This window comes from Oncorhynchus nerka, linkage group LG27 (assembly GCF_034236695.1).
Source record: "Oncorhynchus nerka isolate Pitt River linkage group LG27, Oner_Uvic_2.0, whole genome shotgun sequence".
In the NCBI taxonomy this organism is placed as follows: domain Eukaryota; kingdom Metazoa; phylum Chordata; class Actinopteri; order Salmoniformes; family Salmonidae; genus Oncorhynchus; species Oncorhynchus nerka.
In genome coordinates this window covers 7,318,521-7,342,918 of record NC_088422.1, presented here as the reverse complement: position 1 = coordinate 7,342,918, position 24,398 = coordinate 7,318,521, and the positions used below count along the sequence as shown (strand labels likewise).

At 57.4% G+C, this 24,398-nt stretch overlaps 1 protein-coding gene across 1 annotated transcript in view; it reads left to right on the top strand.

The window, feature by feature from the left end:
- LOC115127105 (extracellular matrix organizing protein FRAS1-like) overlaps positions 1-24,398 on the top strand; it is a 521,989-nt gene that overhangs the window by 472,300 nt on the left and 25,291 nt on the right. Inside the window, 1 exon segment of the mRNA XM_065011350.1 lies at positions 1,556-1,672. Within this exon segment, the coding sequence (XP_064867422.1) occupies positions 1,556-1,672 (117 nt within the window).

Here is a 24,398-nt window from a genome sequence, read left to right as displayed (position 1 = left end):
CCTCTTGCAGGAACTGCTGCTCTAGATAAGAGCGTCTGCTAAATGACTTAAATGTAAATGTAAATGTAAACACTCCAACCACATGAGGTCTAGCATTGTCTTGCATTAGGAGGAACCCAGGGCCAACCCCACCAGCATATGGTCTCACAAGGGGTCTGGGGATCTCATCTCGGTACCTAATGGAAGTCAGGCTACCTCTGGCGAGCACAGGGAGGGCTGTGCGGCCCCCCAAAGAAATGCCACCCCACACCATGACTGACACAGCGACAAACCGGTCATGCTGGAGGATGTTGCAGGCAGTAGAACGTTCTCCACTGTGTCTCCAGACTCTGTCACGTCTGTCACATGTGCTCAGTGTGAACCTGCTTTCATCTGTGAAGAGCACAGGGCGCCAATGGCGAATTTGCCAATCTTGGTGTTCTCTGGGAAAATGCCAAACGTCCTGCACGGTGTTGGGCTGTAAGCACAACCCCCACCTGTGGACGTCGGGCCCTCATACCACTCTCATGGAGTCTGTTTCTGAATGTTTGAGCGGACACATGCACATTTGTGGCCTGCTGGAGGTTATTTTGCAGGGCTCTGGCAGTGCTCCTCCTGCTCCTCCTTGCACAAAGGCGGAGGTAGTGGTCCTGCTGCTGGGTTGTTGCCCTCCTACGGCCTCCTCCACGTCTCCTGATGTACTGGCCTGTCTCCTGGTAGCGCCTCCATGCTCTGGACACTACACTGATAGACACAGCAAACCTTCTTGCCACAGCTCCCATTGATGTGCCATCCTGGATGAGCTGCACTACCTGAGCCACTTGTGTGGGTTGTAGACTCCGTCTCATGCTACCACTAGAGTGAAAGCACCGCCAGCATTCAAAAGTGACCAAAACATCAGCCAGGAAGCATAGGAACTGAGAAGTGGTCTGTGGTCACCACCTATAGAACCACTCCTTTATTGGGGGTGTCTTGCTAATTGCCTATAATTTCCACCTGTTGTCTATTCCATTTGCACAACAGCATGTGAAATGTATTGTCAATCAGTGTTGCTTCCTAAGTGGACAGTTTGATTTCACAGAAGTGTGATTGACTTGGAGTTACATTGTGTTGTTTAAGTGTTCTCTTTATTTTTTTGAGCAGTGTATATATTTAAAGTCCTTTGACTCTCCCTACCAGCTCTGGAGGGCCATTTGCTCTTACAGCTGGTCAGTAAGGGTTACTTGGTGGACAGACTTCTGTTCCAGCCCAACGCTAACTGCTTTCTCTATGTTCTGGAGAAATAGTGTCAGAGGGTTTGAATGTAGATCTCCTGGTCATCACAAAAAAATGTCTTAGCCTGTCAAGTTAAGCTAAAAAGCCTAGGCATCAGCCTGTTCGCCTGCTAATTTAAGCTAAAGCCTAGGTATCAGCCTGTTAGCCTGCTAAGTTAAGCTAAAGCCTAGGTATCAGCCTGTTCGCCTGCTAGTTTAAGCTAAAGCCTAGGTATCAACCTGGGGACCCAATGCAAGTCCTCATGTCTTATGAATGATGTTTACAAAGGGCTTCCCAAAAGTGTTTCCCTCTTGTGTTCCAGGAAGGACTACTCTGGTGAGTACACCGTGTTTCTGATCCCCTGTACCGTGCAGCCCACCCAGTCCTGGACCGACCCTGGAGACAAGCCTCTGTCCTGCACAGCCCACGCCCCAGAGAAGTATGTCCCTCCACAGCCACCATACACTACTTAGTGAGGGCCCCAGAGAAGTATGTCCCTCCACAGGTACCATACACTTCATAGTGAGGGCCCCAGAGCAGTATGTCACCCCCACAAAAAAATATTATGGCAGAGTTTGAGGTTAGCTGAAGTATGGGACTGAAAAACAAAGAAAATATAACTAATGTAAAAATATACTGTGTCCGTAAAATGTACACTACTGTTCAAAAGTTTGTGAACTTTGTGGAAATGTCCTGGTTTTTGAAAGAAAAGCACAAAAAAATTGGTCCATTAAAATACAAAAAATATATATATTTTCTTTCAAAAACAAGGACATTTCTAAGTGACCCCAAACTTTTGAACGGTAGTGTATATTGCGGTGTTCCTCAAGGGTCCATCCTTGGACGTTTGTTATTTACTTATTGATGAGCTTGCTTGCTCTCTGTCTGTAATAAGTTGAAACGAGAGTGTTTAAACCAGAATTCTAGGAATGGTTATGCTGCTCTACATATAGCAACCTGGTAACTGGAACCCCCAGGTTCCAGTTACCTATAGCCTTCCAGCAGACCAACCTGTCCTCCCTCCCCCTCAGGTTCCAGTTTCATATAGCCTTCCAGCAGACCAACCTGCCCTCCCTCCCTCCCCCTCAGGTTCCAGTTACCTATAGCCTGCCAGCAGACCAACCTGTCCTCCCTCCCCCTCAGGTTCCAGTTACCTATAGCCTTCCAGCAGACCAACCTGTCCTCCCTCCCCCCAGGTTCCAGTTACCTATAGCCTTCCAGCAGACCAACCTGTCCTCACTCCCCCCCAGGTTCCAGTTACCTATAGCCTTCCAGCAGACCAACCTGTCCTCCCTCCCCTCCAGGTTCCAGTTACCTATAGCCTTCCAGCAGACCAACCTGCCCTCCCTCCCTCCCCTCCAGGTTCCAGTTACCTACAGCCTTCCAGCAGACCAACCTGCCCTCCCTCCCTCTCCCCAGGTTCCAGTTACCTATAGCCTTCCAGTAGACCAACCTGCCCTCCCTCCCTCCCCCAGGTTCAAGTTACCTATAGCCTTCCAGCAGACCAACCTGCCCTCCTCCCTCCCCTCCAGGTTCCAGTTACCTGCAGCCTTCCAGCAGACCAACCTGCCCTCCCTCCCTCTCCCCCAGGTTCCAGTTACCTATAGCCTTCCAGCAGACCAACCTGTCCTCCCTCCCTCCCAGGTTCCAGTTACCTATAGCCTCCCAGCAGACCAACCTGTCCTCCCTCCCTCCCCCAGGTTCCAGTTACCTATAGCCTTCCAGCAGACCAACCTGCCCTCCCTCCCTCTCCCCCTGGATCCAGTTACCTATAGCATTCCAGCAGACCAACCTGTCCTCCCTCCCCCCAGGTTCCAGTTACCTATAGCCTTCCAGCAGACCAACCTGTCCTCCCTCCCCCCCAGGTTCCAGTTATCTATAGCCTTCCAGCAGACCAACCTGTCCTCCCTCCCCTCCAGGTTCCAGTTACCTATAGCCTTCCAGCAGACCAACCTGCCCTCCCTCCCTCCCCCCCAGGTTCCAGTTACCTATAGCCTTCCAGCAGACCAACCTGTCCTCCCTCCCTCCCAGGTTCCAGTTACCTATAGCCTCCAAGCAGACCAACCTGTCCTCCCTCCCTCCCCCAGGTTCCAGTTACCTATAGCCTTCCAGCAGACCAACCTGCCCTCCCTCCCTCTCCCCAGGTTCCAGTTACCTATAGCCTTCCAGCAGACCAACCTGTCCTCCCTCCCCCAGGTTCCAGTTACCTATAGCCTTCCAGCAGACCAACCTGCCCTCCCTCCCTCCCCCCAGGTTCCAGTTACCTATAGCCTTCCAGCAGACCAACCGGCCCTCCCTCCCTCCCCTCCAGGTTACAGTTACCTATAGCCTTCCAGCAGACCAACCTGTCCTCCCTCCCTCCAGGTTCCAGTTACCTATAGCCTTCCAGCAGACCAACCTGTCCTCCCTCCCCCAGGTTCCAGTTACCTATAGCCTTCCAGCCGACCAACCTGTCCTCCCTCCCCTCAGGTTCCAGTTACCTATAGCCTTCCAGCAGACCAACCTGTCCTCGCTCCCTCCCCTCCAGGTTCCAGTTACCTATAGCCTTCCAGCAGACCAACCTGTCCTCCCTCCCCCAGGTTCCAGTTACCTATAGCCTTCCAGGAGACCAACCTGTCCTCCCTCCCCCCCTCAGGTTCCAATTACCTATAGCCTTCCAGCAGACCAACCTGTCCTCCCTCCCCTCAGGTTCCAGTTACCTATAGCCTTCCAGCAGACCAACCTGCCCTCCCTCCCTCCCCATCAGGTTCCAGTTACCTATAGCCTTCCAGCAGACCAACCTGTCCTCCCTCCCCCAGGTTCCAGTTACCTATAGCCTTCCAGCCGACCAACCTGTCCTCCCTCCCCTCAGGTTCCAGTTACCTATAGCCTTCCAGCAGACCAACCTGTCCTCGCTCCCTCCCCTCCAGGTTCCAGTTACCTATAGCCTTCCAGCAGACCAACCTGTCCTCCCTCCCCCAGGTTCCAGTTACCTATAGCCTTCCAGCAGACCAACCTGTCCTCCCTCCCTCCCCTCAGGTTCCAGTTACCTATAGCCTTCCAGCAGACCAACCTGTCCTCCCTCCCCCTCAGGTTCCAGTTACCTATAGCCTTCCAGCAGACCAACCTGCCCTCCTCCCTCCCCATCAGGTTCCAGTTACCTATAGCCTTCCAGCAGACCAACCTGCCCTCCCTCCCTCCCCCAGGTTCCAGTTACCTATAGCCTTCCAGCAGACCAACCTGCCCTCCCTCCCTCTCCCCCAGGTTCCAGTTACCTATAGCCTTCCAGCAGACCAACCTGTCCTCCCTCCCCCAGGTTCCAGTTACCTATAGCCTTCAGGCAGACCAACCTGTCCTCCCTCCCCCAGGTTCCAGTTACCTATAGCCTTCCAGCAGACCAACCTGTCCTCCCTCCCCTCCAGGTTCCAGTTACCTATAGCCTTCCAGCAGACCAACCTGTCCTCCCTCCCTCCCCCTCAGGTTCCATTACCTATAGCCTTCCAGCAGACCAACCTGTCCTCCCTCCCCTCAGGTTCCAGTTACCTATAGCCTTCCAGCAGACCAACCTGCCCTCCCTCCCTCCCCTCAGGTTCCAGTTACCTATAGCCTTCCAGCAGACCAACCTGTCCTCCCTCCCCTCCCCCAGGTTCCAGTTACCTATAGCCTTCCAGCAGACCAACCTGCCCTCCCTCCCTCTCCCCTGGATCCAGTTACCTATAGCATTCCAGCAGACCAACCTGTCCTCCCTCCCCCAGGTTCCAGTTACCTATATCCTTCCAGCAGACCAACCTGTCCTCCCCCCCCCAGGTTCCAGTTATCTATAGCCTTCCAGCAGACCAACCTGTCCTCCCTCCTCCAGGTTCCAGTTACCTATAGCCTTCCAGCAGACCAACCTGTCCTCCCTCCCTCCCAGGTTCCAGTTACCTATAGCCTCCAAGCAGACCAACCTGTCCTCCCTCCCTCCCCCCAGGTTCCAGTTACCTATAGCCTTCCAGCAGACCAACCTGCCCTCCCTCCCTCTCCCCCAGGTTCCAGTTACCTATAGCCTTCCAGCAGACCAACCTGTCCTCCTCCCCCAGGTTCCAGTTACCTATAGCCTTCCAGCAGACCAACCTGCCCTCCCTCCCTCCCCCAGGTTCCAGTTACCTATAGCCTTCCAGCAGACCAACCTGCCCTCCCTCCCTCCCCTCCAGGTTACAGTTACCTATAGCCTTCCAGCAGACCAACCTGTCCTCCCTCCCCTCCAGGTTCCAGTTACCTATAGCCTTCCAGCAGACCAACCTGTCCTCCCTCCCCCAGGTTCCAGTTACCTATAGCCTTCCAGCCGACCAACCTGTCCTCCCTCCCCTCAGGTTCCAGTTACCTATAGCCTTCCAGCAGACCAACCTGTCCTCGCTCCCTCCCCTCCAGGTTCCAGTTACCTATAGCCTTCCAGCAGACCAACCTGTCCTCCCTCCCCCAGGTTCCAGTTACCTATAGCCTTCCAGGAGACCAACCTGTCCTCCCTCCCTCCCCCTCAGGTTCCATTACCTATAGCCTTCCAGCAGACCAACCTGTCCTCCCTCCCCTCAGGTTCCAGTTACCTATAGCCTTCCAGCAGACCAACCTGCCCTCTCTCCCTCCCCATCAGGTTCCAGTTACCTATAGCCTTCCAGCAGACCAACCTGTCCTCCCTCCCCCAGGTTCCAGTTACCTATAGCCTTCCAGCCGACCAACCTGTCCTCCCTCCCCTCAGGTTCCAGTTACCTATAGCCTTCCAGCAGACCAACCTGTCCTCGCTCCCCCCCTCCAGGTTCCAGTTACCTATAGCCTTCCAGCAGACCAACCTGTCCTCCCTCCCCCAGGTTCCAGTTACCTATAGCCTTCCAGCAGACCAACCTGTCCTCCCTCCCTCCCCTCAGGTTCCAGTTACCTATAGCCTTCCAGCAGACCAACCTGCCCTCCCTCCCTCCCCATCAGGTTCCAGTTACCTATAGCCTTCCAGCAGACCAACCTGCCCTCCCTCCCTCCCCCAGGTTCCAGTTACCTATAGCCTTCCAGCAGACCAACCTGCCCTCCCTCCCTCTCCCCCAGGTTCCAGTTACCTATAGCCTTCCAGCAGACCAACCTGTCCTCCCTCCCCCAGGTTCCAGTTACCTATAGCCTTCCAGCAGACCAACCTGTCCTCCCTCCCTCCCCCTCAGGTTCCAGTTACCTATAGCCTTCCAGCAGACCAACCTGTCCTCCCTCCCCCTCAGGTTCCAGTTACCTATAGCCTTCCAGCAGACCAACCTGCCCTCCCTCCCTCCCCATCAGGTTCCAGTTACCTATAGCCTTCCAGCAGACCAACCTGCCCTCCCTCCCTCCCCCAGGTTCCAGTTACCTATAGCCTTCCAGCAGACCAACCTGCCCTCCCTCCCTCTCCCCCAGGTTCCAGTTACCTATAGCCTTCCAGCAGACCAACCTGTCCTCCCTCCCCCAGGTTCCAGTTACCTATAGCCTTCAGGCAGACCAACCTGTCCTCCCTCCCCCCAGGTTCCAGTTACCTATAGCCTTCCAGCAGACCAACCTGTCCTCCCTCCCCTCCAGGTTCCAGTTACCTATAGCCTTCCAGCAGACCAACCTGTCCTCCCTCCCTCCCCTCAGGTTCCATTACCTATAGCCTTCCAGCAGACCAACCTGTCCTCCCTCCCCTCAGGTTCCAGTTACCTATAGCCTTCCAGCAGACCAACCTGCCCTCCTCCCTCCCCATCAGGTTCCAGTTACCTATAGCCTTCCAGCAGACCAACCTGTCCTCCCTCCCCCCAGGTTCCAGTTACCTATAGCCTTCCAGCCGACCAACCTGTCCTCCCTCCCCTCAGGTTCCAGTTACCTATAGCCTTCCAGCAGACCAACCTGTCCTCCCTCCCTCCCCCAGGTTCCAGTTACCTATAGCCTTCCAGCAGACCAACCTGCCCTCCCTCCCTCTCCCCCTGGATCCAGTTACCTATAGCATTCCAGCAGACCAACCTGTCCTCCCTCCCCCAGGTTCCAGTTACCTATAGCCTTCCAGCAGACCAACCTGTCCTCCCTCCCCCAGGTTCCAGTTATCTATAGCCTTCCAGCAGACCAACCTGTCCTCCCTCCCCTCCAGGTTCCAGTTACCTATAGCCTTCCAGCAGACCAACCTGCCCTCCCTCCCTCCCCCAGGTTCCAGTTACCTATAGCCTTCCAGCAGACCAACCTGTCCTCCCTCCCTCCCAGGTTCCAGTTACCTATAGCCTCCAAGCAGACCAACCTGTCCTCCCTCCCTCCCCCAGGTTCCAGTTACCTATAGCCTTCCAGCAGACCAACCTGCCCTCCCTCCCTCTCCCCCAGGTTCCAGTTACCTATAGCCTTCCAGCAGACCAACCTGTCCTCCCTCCCCCAGGTTCCAGTTACCTATAGCCTTCCAGCAGACCAACCTGCCCTCCCTCCCCTCCCCCAGGTTCCAGTTACCTATAGCCTTCCAGCAGACCAACCTGCCCTCCCTCCCTCCCCCTCCAGGTTACAGTTACCTATAGCCTTCCAGCAGACCAACCTGTCCTCCCTCCTCCAGGTTCCAGTTACCTATAGCCTTCCAGCAGACCAACCTGTCCTCCCTCCCCCAGGTTCCAGTTACCTATAGCCTTCCAGCCGACCAACCTGTCCTCCCTCCCCTCAGGTTCCAGTTACCTATAGCCTTCCAGCAGACCAACCTGTCCTCGCTCCCTCCCCTCCAGGTTCCAGTTACCTATAGCCTTCCAGCAGACCAACCTGTCCTCCCTCCCCCAGGTTCCAGTTACCTATAGCCTTCCAGGAGACCAACCTGTCCTCCCTCCCTCCCCTCAGGTTCCATTACCTATAGCCTTCCAGCAGACCAACCTGTCCTCCCTCCCCTCAGGTTCCAGTTACCTATAGCCTTCCAGCAGACCAACCTGCCCTCCCTCCCTCCCCATCAGGTTCCAGTTACCTATAGCCTTCCAGCAGACCAACCTGTCCTCCCTCCCCCCCCAGGTTCCAGTTACCTATAGCCTTCCAGCCGACCAACCTGTCCTCCCTCCCCTCAGGTTCCAGTTACCTATAGCCTTCCAGCAGACCAACCTGTCCTCGCTCCCTCCCCTCCAGGTTCCAGTTACCTATAGCCTTCCAGCAGACCAACCTGTCCTCCCCCTCCCCCAGGTTCCAGTTACCTATAGCCTTCCAGCAGACCAACCTGTCCTCCCTCCCTCCCCTCAGGTTCCAGTTACCTATAGCCTTCCAGCAGACCAACCTGTCCTCCCTCCCCCTCAGGTTCCAGTTACCTATAGCCTTCCAGCAGACCAACCTGCCCTCCCTCCCTCCCCATCAGGTTCCAGTTACCTATAGCCTTCCAGCAGACCAACCTGCCCTCCCTCCCTCCCCCAGGTTCCAGTTACCTATAGCCTTCCAGCAGACCAACCTGCCCTCCCTCCCTCCCCCCAGGTTCCAGTTACCTATAGCCTTCCAGCAGACCAACCTGTCCTCCCTCCCCCAGGTTCCAGTTACCTATAGCCTTCCAGCAGACCAACCTGTCCTCCCTCCCCCCCAGGTTCCAGTTACCTATAGCCTTCCAGCAGACCAACCTGTCCTCCCTCCCCCTCGGGTTCCAGTTACCTATAGCCTTCCAGCAGACCAACCTGCCCTCCCTCCCTCCCCATCAGGTTCCAGTTACCTATAGCATTCCAGCAGACCAACCTGCCCTCCCTCCCCCTCCACGTTCCAGTTACCTATAGCCTTCCAGCAGATCAACCTGTCCTCCCTCCCTCCCCCTCCAGGTTCCAGTTACCTATAGCCTTCCAGCAGACCAACCTGTCCTCCCTCCCCCAGGTTCCAGTTACCTATAGCCTTCCAGCAGACCAACCTGTCCTCCCTCCCCCAGGTTCCAGTTACCTATAGCCTTCCAGCAAACCAACCTGTTCTCCCTCCCCTCCAGGTTTCAGTTACCTATAGCCTTCCAGCAGACCAACCTGCCCTCCCTCCCTCCCCCAGGTTCCAGTTACCTATAGCCTTCCAGCAGACCAACCTGCCCTCCCTCCTCCCTCCAGGTTCCAGTTACCTACAGCCTTCCAGCAGACCAACCTGCCCTCCCTCCCTCTCCCCCAGGGTTCCAGTTACCTATAGCCTTCCAGCAGACCAACCTGCCCTCCCTCCCTCTCCCCCAGGTTCCAGTTACCTATAGCCTTCCAGCAGACCAACCTGTCCTCCCTCCCCCCAGGTTCCAGTTACCTATAGCCTTCCAGCAGACCAACCTGTCCTCCCTCCCCCCCAGGTTCCAGTTACCTATAGCCTTCCAGCAGACCAACCTGTCCTCCCTCCCCTCCAGGTTCCAGTTACCTATAGCCTTCCAGCAGACCAACCTGCCCTCCCTCCCTCCCCCCCAGGTTCCAGTTACCTATAGCCTTCCAGCAGACCAACCTGTCCTCCCTCCCCTCCAGGTTCCAGTTACATATAGCCTTCCAGCAGACCAACCTGTCCTCCCTCCCTCCCAGGTTCCAGTTACCTATAGCCTCCCAGCAGACCAACCTGTCCTCCCTCCCTCCCCCAGGTTCCAGTTACCTATAGCCTTCCAGCAGACCAACCTGCCCTCCCTCCCTCTCCTCCAGGTTCCAGTTACCTATAGCCTTCCAGCAGACCAACCTGTCCTCCCTCCCCCCAGGTTCCAGTTACCTATAGCCTTCCAGCAGACCAACCTGTCCTCCCTCCCTCCCCCCCAGGTTCCAGTTACCTATAGCCTTCCAGCAGACCAACCTGCCCTCCCTCCCTCTCCTCCAGGTTCCAGTTACCTATAGCCTTCCAGCAGACCAACCTGTCCTCCCTCCCCCAGGTTCCAGTTACCTATAGCCTTCCAGCAGACCAACCTGTCCTCCCTCCCCCAGGTTCCAGTTACCTATAGCCTTCCAGCAGACCAACCTGTCCTCCCTCTCCCCCTCCAGGTTCCAGTTACCTATAGCCTTCCAGCAGACCAACCTGCCCTCCCTCTCTCCCCCAGGTTCCAGTTACCTATAGCCTTCCAGCAGACCAACCTGCCCTCCCTCCCTCCCCTCCAGGTTCCAGTTACCTACAGCCTTCCAGCAGACCAACCTGCCCTCCCTCCCTCTCACCCAGGTTCCAGTTACCTATAGCCTTCCAGCAGACCAACCTGTCCTCCCTCCCCTCAGGTTCCAGTTACCTATAGCCTTCCAGCAGACCAACCTGCCCTCCCTCCCTCCCCCTCAGGTTCCAGTTACCTATAGCCTTCCAGCAGACCAACCTGTCCTCCCTCCCCCTCCAGGTTCCAGTTACCTATAGCCTTCCAGCAGACCAACCTGTCCTCCCTCCCCCTCCAGGTTCCAGTTACCTATAGCCTTCCAGCAGACCAACCTGTCCTCCCTCCCTCCCCCAGGTTCCAGTTACCTATAGCCTTCCAGCAGACCAACCTGCCCTCCCTCCCTCTCCCCCTGGATCCAGTTACCTATAGCATTCCAGCAGACCAACCTGTCCTCCCTCCCCCAGGTTCCAGTTACCTATAGCCTTCCAGCAGACCAACCTGTCCTCCCTCCCCCCAGGTTCCAGTTATCTATAGCTTTCCAGCAGACCAACCTGTCCTCCCTCCCCTCCAGGTTCCAGTTACCTATAGCCTTCCAGCAGACCAACCTGCCCTCCTCCTCCCTCCCCCCAGGTTCCAGTTACCTATAGCCTTCCAGCAGACCAACCTGTCCTCCCTCCCTCCCAGGTTCCAGTTACCTATAGCCTCCAAGCAGACCAACCTGTCCTCCCTCCCTCCCCCCAGGTTCCAGTTACCTATAGCCTTCCAGCAGACCAACCTGCCCTCCTCCCTCTCCCCCAGGTTCCAGTTACCTATAGCCGTCCAGCAGACCAACCTGCCCTCCCTCCCTCCCCCAGGTTCCAGTTACCTATAGCCTTCCAGCAGACCAACCTGCCCTCCCTCCCTCCCCTCCAGGTTACAGTTACCTATAGCCTTCCAGCAGACCAACCTGTCCTCCCTCCCCTCCAGGTTCCAGTTACCTATAGCCTTCCAGCAGACCAACCTGTCCTCCCTCCCCCCCAGGTTCCAGTTACCTATAGCCTTCCAGCCGACCAACCTGTCCTCCCTCCCCTCAGGTTCCAGTTACCTATAGCCTTCCAGCAGACCAACCTGTCCTCGCTCCCTCCCCTCCAGGTTCCAGTTACCTATAGCCTTCCAGCAGACCAACCTGTCCTCCCTCCCCCCAGGTTCCAGTTACCTATAGCCTTCCAGGAGACCAACCTGTCCTCCCTCCCTCCCCCTCAGGTTCCATTACCTATAGCCTTCCAGCAGACCAACCTGTCCTCCCTCCCCCTCAGGTTCCAGTTACCTATAGCCTTCCAGCAGACCAACCTGCCCTCCCTCCTCCCCATCAGGTTCCAGTTACCTATAGCCTTCCAGCAGACCAACCTGTCCTCCCTCCCCCAGGTTCCAGTTACCTATAGCCTTCCAGCCGACCAACCTGTCCTCCCTCCACCTCAGGTTCCAGTTACCTATAGCCTTCCAGCAGACCAACCTGTCCTCGCTCCTCCCCCTCCTGGTTCCAGTTACCTATAGCCTTCCAGCAGACCAACCTGTCCTCCCTCCCCCAGGTTCCAGTTACCTATAGCCTTCCAGCAGACCAACCTGTCCTCCCTCCCTCCCCTCAGGTTCCAGTTACCTATAGCCTTCCAGCAGACCAACCTGTCCTCCCTCCCCTCAGGTTCCAGTTACCTATAGCCTTCCAGCAGACCAACCTGCCCTCCCTCCGTCCCCATCAGGTTCCAGTTACCTATAGCCTTCCAGCAGACCAACCTGCCCTCCTCCCTCCCCCCAGGTTCCAGTTACCTATAGCCTTCCAGCAGACCAACCTGCCCTCCTCCCTCTCCCCCAGGTTCCAGTTACCTATAGCCTTCCAGCAGACCAACCTGTCCTCCCTCCCCCAGGTTCCAGTTACCTATAGCCTTCCAGCAGACCAACCTGTCCTCCCTCCCCCAGGTTCCAGTTACCTATAGCCTTCCAGCAGACCAACCTGCCCTCCCTCCCTCCCCATCAGGTTCCAGTTACCTATAGCATTCCAGCAGACCAACCTGCCCTCCCTCCCCCTCCAGGTTCCAGTTACCTATAGCCTTCCAGCAGATCAACCTGTCCTCCCTCCCTCCCCTCCAGGTTCCAGTTACCTATAGCCTTCCAGCAGACCAACCTGTCCTCCCTCCCCCAGGTTCCAGTTACCTATAGCCTTCCAGCAGACCAACCTGTCCTCCCTCCCCCCAGGTTCCAGTTACCTATAGCCTTCCAGCAAACCAACCTGTTCTCCCTCCCCTCCAGGTTTCAGTTACCTATAGCCTTCCAGCAGACCAACCTGCCCTCCCTCCCTCCCCCAGGTTCCAGTTACCTATAGCCTTCCAGCAGACCAACCTGCCCTCCCTCCCTCCCTCCAGGTTCCAGTTACCTACAGCCTTCCAGCAGACCAACCTGCCCTCCCTCCCTCTCCCCAGGGTTCCAGTTACCTATAGCCTTCCAGCAGACCAACCTGCCCTCCCTCCCTCTCCCCCAGGTTCCAGTTACCTATAGCCTTCCAGCAGACCAACCTGTCCTCCCTCCCCCAGGTTCCAGTTACCTATAGCCTTCCAGCAGACCAACCTGTCCTCCCTCCCCCAGGTTCCAGTTACCTATAGCCTTCCAGCAGACCAACCTGTCCTCCCTCCCCTCCAGGTTCCAGTTACCTATAGCCTTCCAGCAGACCAACCTGCCTCCCTCCCTCCCCCAGGTTCCAGTTACCTATAGCCTTCCAGCAGACCAACCTGTCCTCCCTCCCCTCCAGGTTCCAGTTACATATAGCCTTCCAGCAGACCAACCTGTCCTCCCTCCCTCCCAGGTTCCAGTTACCTATAGCCTCCCAGCAGACCAACCTGTCCTCCCTCCCTCCCCCCAGGTTCCAGTTACCTATAGCCTTCCAGCAGACCAACCTGCCCTCCTCCCTCTCCTCCAGGTTCCAGTTACCTATAGCCTTCCAGCAGACCAACCTGTCCTCCCTCCCCCAGGTTCCAGTTACCTATAGCCTTCCAGCAGACCAACCTGTCCTCCCTCCCTCCCCCAGGTTCCAGTTACCTATAGCCTTCCAGCAGACCAACCTGCCCTCCCTCCCTCTCCTCCAGGTTCCAGTTACCTATAGCCTTCCAGCAGACCAACCTGTCCTCCCTCCCCCAGGTTCCAGTTACCTATAGCCTTCCAGCAGACCAACCTGTCCTCCCTCCCCCAGGTTCCAGTTACCTATAGCCTTCCAGCAGACCAACCTGTCCTCCCTCCCCTCCAGGTTCCAGTTACCTATAGCCTTCCAGCAGACCAACCTGCCCTCCCTCTCTCCCCCAGGTTCCAGTTACCTATAGCCTTCCAGCAGACCAACCTGCCCTCCCTCCCTCCCCTCCAGGTTCCAGTTACCTACAGCCTTCCAGCAGACCAACCTGCCCTCCCTCCCTCTCACCCAGGTTCCAGTTACCTATAGCCTTCCAGCAGACCAACCTGTCCTCCCTCCCCCTCAGGTTCCAGTTACCTATAGCCTTCCAGCAGACCAACCTGCCCTCCCTCCCTCCCCCTCAGGTTCCAGTTACCTATAGCCTTCCAGCAGACCAACCTGTCCTCCCTCCCCCTCCAGGTTCCAGTTACCTATAGCCTTCCAGCAGACCAACCTGTCCTCCCTCCCCCTCCAGGTTCCAGTTACCTATAGCCTTCCAGCAGACCAACCTGTCCTCCCTCCCTCCCTCCCCCTCCAAGTTCCAGTTACCTATAGCCTTCCAGCAGACCAACCTGTCCTCCCTCCCCCAGGTTCCAGTTACCTATAGCCTTCCAGCCGACCAACCTGTCCTCCCTCCCCCTCAGGTTCCAGTTACCTATAGCCTTCCAGCAGACCAACCTGTCCTCCCTCCCCTCAGGTTCCAGTTACCTATAGCCTTCCAGCAGACCAACCTGTCCTCCCTCCCCTCAGGTTCCAGTTACCTATAGCCTTCCAGCAGACCAACCTGCCCTCCCTCCCTCCACCTCCAGGTTCCAGTTACCTATAGCCTTCCAGCAGACCAACCTGTCCTCCCTCCCCCAGGTTCCAGTTACCTATAGCCTTCCAGCAGACCAACCTGTCCTCCCTCCCCCCAGGTTCCAGTTACCTATAGCCTTCCAGCAGACAAACCTGTCCTCCCTCCCTCCAGGTTCCAGTTACCTATAGCCTTCCAGCAGACCAACCTGCCCTCCCTCCCTCCCCCAGGTTCCAGTTACCTATAGCCTTCCAGCAGACCAACCTGCCCTCCCTCCCTCCCCTCCAGGTTCCAGTTACCTACAGCCTTCCAGCAGACCAACCTGCCCTCCCTCCCTCTCCCCCAGGTTCCAGTTACCTATAGCCTTCCAGTAGACCAACCTGCCCTCCCTCCCTCCCCCAGGTTCCAGTTACCTATAGCCTTCCAGCAGACCAACCTGCCCTCCCTCCCTCCCCTCCAGGTTCCAGTTACCTACAGCCTTCCAGCAGACCAACCTGCCCTCCCTCCCTCTCCCCCAGGTTCCAGTTACCTATAGCCTTCCAGCAGACCAACCTGTCCTCCCTCCCTCCCAGGTTCCAGTTACCTATAGCCTCCCAGCAGACCAACCTGTCCTCCCTCCCTCCCCCAGGTTCCAGTTACCTATAGCCTTCCAGCAGACCAACCTGCCCTCCCTCCCTCTCCCCCAGGTTCCAGTTACCTATAGCCTTCCAGCAGACCAACCTGTCCTCCCTCCCCCAGGTTCCAGTTACCTATAGCCTTCCAGCAGACCAACCTGTCCTCCCTCCCCCCAGGTTCCAGTTACCTATAGCCTTCCAGCAGACCAACCTGTCCTCCCTCCCCTCCAGGTTCCAGTTACCTACAGCCTTCCAGCAGACCAACCTGCCCTCCCTCCCTCTCCCCAGGTTCCAGTTACCTATAGCCTTCCAGCAGACCAACCTGTCCTCCCTCCCCTCAGGTTCCAGTTACCTATAGCCTTCCAGCAGACCAACCTGCCCTCCCTCCCCCAGGTTCCAGTTACCTATAGCCTTCCAGCAGACCAACCTGTCCTCCCTCCCCTCCAGGTTCCAGTTACATATAGCCTTCCAGCAGACCAACCTGTCCTCCCTCCCTCCCAGGTTACAGTTACCTATAGCCTCCCAGCAGACCAACCTGTCCTCCTCCCTCCCCCCAGGTTCCAGTTACCTATAGCCTTCCAGCAGACCAACCTGCCCTCCCTCCCTCTCCTCCAGGTTCCAGTTACCTATAGCCTTCCAGCAGACCAACCTGTCCTCCCTCCCCCAGGTTCCAGTTACCTATAGCCTTCCAGCAGACCAACCTGTCCTCCCTCCCTCCCCCAGGTTCCAGTTACCTATAGCCTTCCAGCAGACCAACCTGCCCTCCCTCCCTCTCCTCCAGGTTCCAGTTACCTATAGCCTTCCAGCAGACCAACCTGTCCTCCCTCCCCCCAGGTTCCAGTTACCTATAGCCTTCCAGCAGACCAACCTGTCCTCCCTCCCCCCCAGGTTCCAGTTACCTATAGCCTTCCAGCAGACCAACCTGTCCTCCCTCCCCTCCAGGTTCCAGTTACCTATAGCCTTCCAGCAGACCAACCTGCCCTCCCTCTCTCCCCTCCAGGTTCCAGTTACCTACAGCCTTCCAGCAGACCAACCTGCCCTCCCTCCCTCTCACCCAGGTTCCAGTTACCTATAGCCTTCCAGCAGACCAACCTGTCCTCCCTCCCCCTCAGGTTCCAGTTACCTATAGCCTTCCAGCAGACCAACCTGCCCTCCCTCCCTCCCCTCAGGTTCCAGTTACCTATAGCCTTCCAGCAGACCAACCTGTCCTCCCTCCCCTCCAGGTTCCAGTTACCTATAGCCTTCCAGCAGACCAACCTGTCCTCCCTCCCCTCCAGGTTCCAGTTACCTATAGCCTTCCAGCAGACCAACCTGTCCTCCCTCCCTCCCTCCCCTCCAAGTTCCAGTTACCTATAGGCTTCCAGCAGACCAACCTGTCCTCCCTCCCCCAGGTTCCAGTTACCTATAGCCTTCCAGCCGACCAACCTGTCCTCCCTCCCCTCAGGTTCCAGTTACCTATAGCCTTCCAGCAGACCAACCTGTCCTCCCTCCCCTCAGGTTCCAGTTACCTATAGCCTTCCAGCAGACCAACCTGCCCTCCCTCCCTCCACCTCCAGGTTCCAGTTACCTATAGCCTTCCAGCAGACCAACCTGTCCTCCCTCCCCCAGGTTCCAGTTACCTATAGCCTTCCAGCAGACCAACCTGTCCTCCCTCCCCCAGGTTCCAGTTACCTATAGCCTTCCAGCAGACAAACCTGTCCTCCCTCCCCTCCAGGTTCCAGTTACCTATAGCCTTCCAGCAGACCAACCTGCCCTCCCTCCCTCCCCCAGGTTCCAGTTACCTATAGCCTTCCAGCAGACCAACCTGCCCTCCCTCCCTCCCCTCCAGGTTCCAGTTACCTACAGCCTTCCAGCAGACCAACCTGCCCTCCCTCCCTCTCCCCAGGTTCCAGTTACCTATAGCCTTCCAGTAGAGTAGACCAACCTGCCTCCTCCCTCCCCCAGGTTCCAGTTACCTATAGCCTTCCAGCAGACCAACCTGCCCTCCCTCCCTCCCCCAGGTTCCAGTTACCTATAGCCTTCCAGCAGACCAACCTGTCCTCCCTCCCTCCCATGTTCCAGTTACCTATAGCCTCCCAGCAGACCAACCTGTCCTCCCTCCCTCCCCCAGGTTCCAGTTACCTATAGCCTTCCAGCAGACCAACCTGCCCTCCCTCCCTCTCCTCCAGGTTCCAGTTACCTATAGCCTTCCAGCAGACCAACCTGTCCTCCCTCCCCCAGGTTCCAGTTACCTATAGCCTTCCAGCAGACCAACCTGCCCTCCCTCCCTCTCCTCCAGGTTCCAGTTACCTATAGCCTTCCAGCAGACCAACCTGTCCTCCCTCCCCCAGGTTCCAGTTACCTATAGCCTTCCAGCAGACCAACCTGTCCTCCCTCCCCCCCAGGTTCCATTTACATTTACATTTAAGTCATTTAGCAGACGCTCTTATCCAGAGCGACTTACAAATTGGTGCATTCACCTTATGACATCCAGTGGAACAGTAGTGCATCTAAATCTTTTAAGGGGGAGGGGGGGTGAGAGGGATTACTTTATCCTATCCTAGGTATTCCTTAAAGAGGTGGGGTTTCAGGTGTCTCCGGAAGGTGGTGATTGACTCCGCTGTCCTCGCGTCGTGAGGGAGTTTGTTCCACCATTGGGGGGCCAGAGCAGCGAACAGTTTTGACTGGGCTGAGCGGGAACTGTACTTCCTCAGTGGTAGGGAGGCGAGCAGGCCAGAGGTGGATGAACGCAGTGCCCTTGGTTCCAGTTACCTATAGCCTTCCAGCAGACCAACCTGTCCTCCCTCCCCTCCAGGTTCCAGTTACCTATAGCCTTCCAGCAGACCAACCTGCCCTCCCTCTCTCCCCCCCAGGTTCCAGTTACCTATAGCCTTCCAGCAGACCAACCTGCCCTCCCTCCCCTCCAGGTTCCAGTTACCTACAGCCTTCCAGCAGACCAACCTGCCCTCCCTCCCTCTCCCCCAGGTTCCAGTTACCTATAGCCTTCCAGCAGACCAACCTGTCCTCCCTCCCCCTCAGGTTCCAGTTACCTATAGCCTTCCCGCAGACCAACCTGCCCTCCCTCCCTCCCCCTCAGGTTCCAGTTACCTATAGCCTGCCAGCAGACCAACCTGTCCTCCCTCCCCCTCCAGGTTCCAGTTACCTATAGCCTTCCAGCAGACCAACCTGTCCTCCCTCCCCCTCCAGGTTCCAGTTACCTATAGCCTTCCAGCAGACCAACCTGTCCTCCCTCCCTCCCTCCCCTCCAAGTTCCAGTTACCTATAGCCTTCCAGCAGACCAACCTGTCCTCCCTCCCCCAGGTTCCAGTTACCTATAACCTTCCTGCCGACCAACCTGTCCTCCCTCCCCTCAGGTTCCAGTTACCTATAGCCTTCCAGCAGACCAACCTGTCCTCCCTCCCCTCAGGTTCCAGTTACCTATAGCCTTCCAGCAGACCAACCTGCCCTCCTCCCTCCCCTCCAGGTTCCAGTTACCTACAGCCTTCCAGCAGACCAACCTGTCCTCCCTCCCCCTCAGGTTCCAGTTACCTATAGCCTTCCAGCAGACCAACCTGTCCTCCCTCCCCTCCAGGTTCCAGTTACCTATAGCCTTCCAGCAGACCAACCTGCCCTCCCTCCCCTCCAGGTTCCAGTTACCTATAGCCTTCCAGCAGACCAACCTGTCCTCCCTCCCCTCCAGGTTCCAGTTACCTATAGCCTTCAAGCAGACCAACCTGCCCTCCCTCCCCCAGGTTCCAGTTACCTATAGCCTTCCAGCAGACCAACCGGCCCTCCCTCCCTCCCCCTCCAGGTTACAGTTACCTATAGCCTTCCAGCAGACCAACCGGCCCTCCCTCCCCTCCAGGTTCCAGTTACCTATAGCCTTCCAGCAGACCAACCTGTCCTCCCTCCCCCAGGTTCCAGTTACCTATAGCCTTCCAGCCGACCAACCTGTCCTCCCTCCCCCTCAGGTTCCAGTTACCTATAGCCTTCCAGCAGACCAACCTGTCCTCCCTCCCCTCCAGGTTCCAGTTACCTATAGCCTTCCAGCAGACCAACCTGCCCTCCCTCCCTCCCCCAGGTTCCAGTTACCTATAGCCTTCCAGCAGACCAACCTGCCCTCCCTCCCTCCCTCCCCTCCAGGTTCCAGTTACCTACAGCCTTCCAGCAGACCAACCTGCCCTCCCTCCCTCCCCCAGGTTCCAGTTACCTATAGCCTTCCAGCAGACCAACCTGCCCTCCCTCCCTCCCCCCAGGTTCCAGTTACCTATAGCCTTCCAGCAGACCAACCTGCCCTCCCTCCCTCCCCTCCAGGTTCCAGTTACCTACAGCCTTCCAGCAGACCAACCTGCCCTCCTCCCTCTCCCCCAGGTTCCAGTTACCTATAGCCTTCCAGCAGACCAACCTGTCCTCCCTCCCTCCCAGGTTCCAGTTACCTATAGCCTCCCAGCAGACCAACCTGTCCTCCCTCCCCTCCCCCAGGTTCCAGTTACCTATAGCCTTCCAGCAGACCAACCTGCCCTCCCTCCCTCTCCCCCAGGTTCCAGTTACCTTTAGCCTTCCAGCAGACCAACCTGTCCTCCCTCCCCCAGGTTCCAGTTACCTATAGCCTTCCAGCAGACCAACCTGTCCTCCCTCCCCTCCAGGTTCCAATTACCTATAGCCTTCCAGCAGACCAACCTGCCCTCCCTCCCTCCCCCAGGTTCCAGTTACCTATAGCCTTCCAGCAGACCAACCTGTCCTCCCTCCCTCCCAGGTTCCAGTTACCTATAGCCTCCCAGCAGACCAACCTGTCCTCCCTCCCTCCCCCCAGGTTCCAGTTACCTATAGCCTTCCAGCAGACCAACCTGCCCTCCCTCCCTCTCCCCCAGGTTCCAGTTACCTATAGCCTTCCAGCAGACCAACCTGTCCTCCCTCCCCCAGGTTCCAGTTACCTATAGCCTTCCAGCAGACCAACCTGCCCTCCTCCCTCCCCCAGGTTCCAGTTACCTATAGCCTTCCAACAGACCAACCGGCCCTCCCTCCCTCCCGCTCCAGGTTACAGTTACCTATAGCCTTCCAGCAGACCAACCTGTCCTCCCTCCCCTCCAGGGACCAGTTACCTATAGCCTTCCAGCAGACCAACCTGTCCTCCCTCCCCCAGGTTCCAGTTACCTATAGCCTTCCAGCCGACCAACCTGTCCTCCCTCCCCCTCAGGTTCCAGTTACCTATAGCCTTCCAGCAGACCAACCTGTCCTCGCTCCCTCCCCCTCCAGGTTCCAGTTACCTATAGCCTTCCAGCAGACCAACCTGTCCTCCCTCCCCCCAGGTTCCAGTTACCTATAGCCTTCCAGGAGACCAACCTGTCCTCCCTCCCCTCAGGTTCCATTACCTATAGCCTTCCAGCAGACCAACCTGTCCTCCCTCCCCTCAGGTTCCAGTTACCTATAGCCTTCCAGCAGACCATCCTGCCCTCCCTCCCTCCCCATCAGGTTCCAGTTACCTATAGCCTTCCAGCAGACCAACCTGTCCTCCCTCCTCCCCAGGTTCCAGTTACCTATAGCCTTCCAGCCGACCAACCTGTCCTCCCTCCCCTCAGGTTCCAGTTACCTATAGCCTTCCAGCAGACCAACCTGTCCTCGCTCCTCCCCTCCAGGTTCCAGTTACCTATAGCCTTCCAGCAGACCAACCTGTCCTCCCTCCCTCCCCCTCAGGTTCCAGTTACCTATAGCCTTCCAGCAGACCAACCTGTCCTCCCTCCCCCCAGGTTCCAGTTACCTATAGCCTTCCAGCAGACCAACCTGCCCTCCCTCCCTCTCCCCCAGGTTCCAGTTACCTATAGCCTTCCAGCAGACCAACCTGTCCTCCCTCCCCCAGGTTCCAGTTACCTATAGCCTTCAGGCAGACCAACCTGTCCTCCCTCCCCCCCAGGTTCCAGTTACCTATAGCCTTCCAGCAGACCAACCTGTCCTCCCTCCCCTCCAGGTTCCAGTTACCTATAGCCTTCCAGCAGACCAACCTGTCCTCCCTCCCTCCCCCTCAGGTTCCAATTACCTATAGCCTTCCAGCAGACCAACCTGTCCTCCCTCCCCCTCAGGTTCCAGTTACCTATAGCCTTCCAGCAGACCAACCTGCCCTCCCTCCCTCCCCATCAGGTTCCAGTTACCTATAGCCTTCCAGCAGACCAACCTGTCCTCCCTCCCCCCCAGGTTCCAGTTACCTATAGCCTTCCAGCAGACCAACCTGTCCTCCCTCCCCCAGGTTCCAGTTACCTATAGCCTTCCAGCAGACCAACCTGCCCTCCCTCCCTCCCCCCAGGTTCCAGTTACCTATAGCCTTCCAGCAGACCAACCGGCCCTCCCTCCCTCCCCCTCCAGGTTACAGTTACCTATAGCCTTCCAGCAGACCAACCTGTCCTCCCTCCCCTCCAGGTTCCAGTTACCTATAGCCTTCCAGCAGACCAACCTGTCCTCCCTCCCCCAGGTTCCAGTTACCTATAGCCTTCCAGCCGACCAACCTGTCCTCCCTCCCCTCAGGTTCCAGTTACCTATAGCCTTCCAGCAGACCAACCTGTCCTCCCTCCCCCTCAGGTTCCAGTTACCTATAGCCTTCCAGCAGACCAACCTGCCCTCCCTCCCTCCCCATCAGGTTCCAGTTACCTATAGCCTTCCAGCAGACCAACCTGTCCTCCCTCCCCCCCAGGTTCCAGTTACCTATAGCCTTCCAGCCGACCAACCTGTCCTCCCTCCCCCTCAGGTTCCAGTTACCTATAGCCTTCCAGCAGACCAACCTGTCCTCGCTCCCTCCCCCTCCAGGTTCCAGTTACCTATAGCCTTCCAGCAGACCAACCTGTCCTCCCTCCCCCCAGGTTCCAGTTACCTATAGCCTTCCAGCAGACCAACCTGTCCTCCCTCCCTCCCCCTCAGGTTCCAGTTACCTATAGCCTTCCAGCAGACCAACCTGTCCTCCCTCCCCCTCAGGTTCCAGTTACCTATAGCCTTCCAGCAGACCAACCTGCCCTCCCTCCCTCCCCATCAGGTTCCAGTTACCTATAGCCTTCCAGCAGACCAACCTGCCCTCCCTCCCTCCCCCAGGTTCCAGTTACCTATAGCCTTCCAGCAGACCAACCTGCCCTCCCTCCCTCTCCCCCAGGTTCCAGTTACCTATAGCCTTCCAGCAGACCAACCTGTCCTCCCTCCCCCAGGTTCCAGTTACCTATAGCCTTCCAGCAGACCAACCTGTCCTCCCTCCCCCAGGTTCCAGTTACCTATAGCCTTCCAGCAGACCAACCTGTCCTCCCTCCCCTCCAGGTTCCAGTTACCTATAGCCTTCCAGCAGACCAACCTGTCCTCCTCCCTCCCCCTCAGGTTCCAATTACCTATAGCCTTCCAGCAGACCAACCTGTCCTCCCTCCCCTCAGGTTCCAGTTACCTATAGCCTTCCAGCAGACCAACCTGCCCTCCCTCCCTCCCCATCAGGTTCCAGTTACCTATAGCCTTCCAGCAGACCAACCTGTCCTCCCTCCCCCAGGTTCCAGTTACCTATAGCCTTCCAGCCGACCAACCTGTCCTCCCTCCCCTCAGGTTCCAGTTACCTATAGCCTTCCAGCAGACCAACCTGTCCTCGCTCCCTCCCCCTCCAGGTTCCAGTTACCTATAGCCTTCCAGCAGACCAACCTGTCCTCCCTCCCCCCCAGGTTCCAGTTACCTATAGCCTTCCAGCAGACCAACCTGTCCTCCTCCCTCCCCTCAGGTTCCAGTTACCTATAGCCTTCCAGCAGACCAACCTGTCCTCCTCCCCTCAGGTTCCAGTTACCTATAGCCTTCCAGCAGACCAACCTGCCCTCCCTCCCTCCCCATCAGGTTCCAGTTACCTATAGCCTTCCAGCAGACCAACCTGCCCTCCCTCCCCCTCCAGGTTCCAGTTACCTATAGCCTTCCAGCAGACCAACCTGCCCTCCCTCCCTCCCCCAGGTTCCAGTTACCTATAGCCTTCCAGCAGACCAACCGGCCCTCCCTCCCTCCCCTCCAGGTTACAGTTACCTATAGCCTTCCAGCAGACCAACCTGTCCTCCCTCCCTCCAGGTTCCAGTTACCTATAGCCTCCCAGCAGACCAACCTGTCCTCCCTCCCCCCAGGTTCCAGTTACCTATAGCCTTCCAGCCGACCAACCTGTCCTCCCTCCCCCTCAGGTTCCAGTTACCTATAGCCTTCCAGCAGACCAACCTGTCCTCCTCCCCCTCCAGGTTCCAGTTACCTATAGCCTTCCAGCAGACCAACCTGTCCTCCCTCCCCCAGGTTCCAGTTACCTATAGCCTTCCAGCAGACCAACCTGTCCTCCCTCCCTCCCCTCAGGTTCCAGTTACCTATAGCCTTCCAGCAGACCAACCTGTCCTCCCTCCCCTCGGGTTCCAGTTACCTATAGCCTTCCAGCAGACCAACCTGCCCTCCCTCCCTCCCCATCAGGTTCCAGTTACCTATATCCTTCCAGCAGACCAACCTGCCCTCCCTCCCCTCCAGGTTCCAGTTACCTATAGCCTTCCAGCAGATCAACCTGTCCTCCCTCCCTCCCCTCCAGGTTCCAGTTACCTATAGCCTTCCAGCAGACCAACCTGTCCTCCCTCCCCCCAGGTTCCAGTTACCTATAGCCTTCCAGCAGACCAACCTGTCCTCCCTCCCCCCCAGGTTCCAGTTACCTATAGCCTTCCAGCAAACCAACCTGTTCTCCCTCCCCTCCAGGTTTCAGTTACCTATAGCCTTCCAGCAGACCAACCTGCCCTCCCTCCCTCCCCCCAGGTTCCAGTTACCTATAGCCTTCCAGCAGACCAACCTGCCCTCCCTCCCTCCCCTCCAGGTTCCAGTTACCTACAGCCTTCCAGCAGACCAACCTGCCCTCCCTCCCTCTCCCCCAGGGTTCCAGTTACCTATAGCCTTCCAGCAGACCAACCTGCCCTCCCTCCCTCTCCCCAGGTTCCAGTTACCTATAGCCTTCCAGCAGACCAACCTGTCCTCCCTCCCCCAGGTTCCAGTTACCTATAGCCTTCCAGCAGACCAACCTGTCCTCCCTCCCCCAGGTTCCAGTTACCTATAGCCTTCCAGCAGACCAACCTGTCCTCCCTCCCCTCCAGGTTCCAGTTACCTATAGCCTTCCAGCAGACCAACCTGCCCTCCCTCCCTCCCCCCAGGTTCCAGTTACCTATAGCCTTCCAGCAGATCAACCTGTCCTCCTCCCTCCCCCTCCAGGTTCCAGTTACCTATAGCCTTCCAGCAGACCAACCTGTCCTCCATCCCCCCCAGGTTCCAGTTACCTATAGCCTTCCAGCAGACCAACCTGTCCTCCCTCCCCCCAGGTTCCAGTTACCTATAGCCTTCCAGCAAATCAACCTGTTCTCCCTCCCTCCAGGTTTCAGTTACCTATAGCCTTCCAGCAGACCAACCTGCCCTCCCTCCCTCCCCCAGGTTCCAGTTACCTATAGCCTTCCAGCAGACCAACCTGCCCTCCCTCCCTCCCCTCCAGGTTCCAGTTACCTACAGCCTTCCAGCAGACCAACCTGCCCTCCCTCCCTCCCCCAGGGTTCCAGTTACCTATAGCCTTCCAGCAGACCA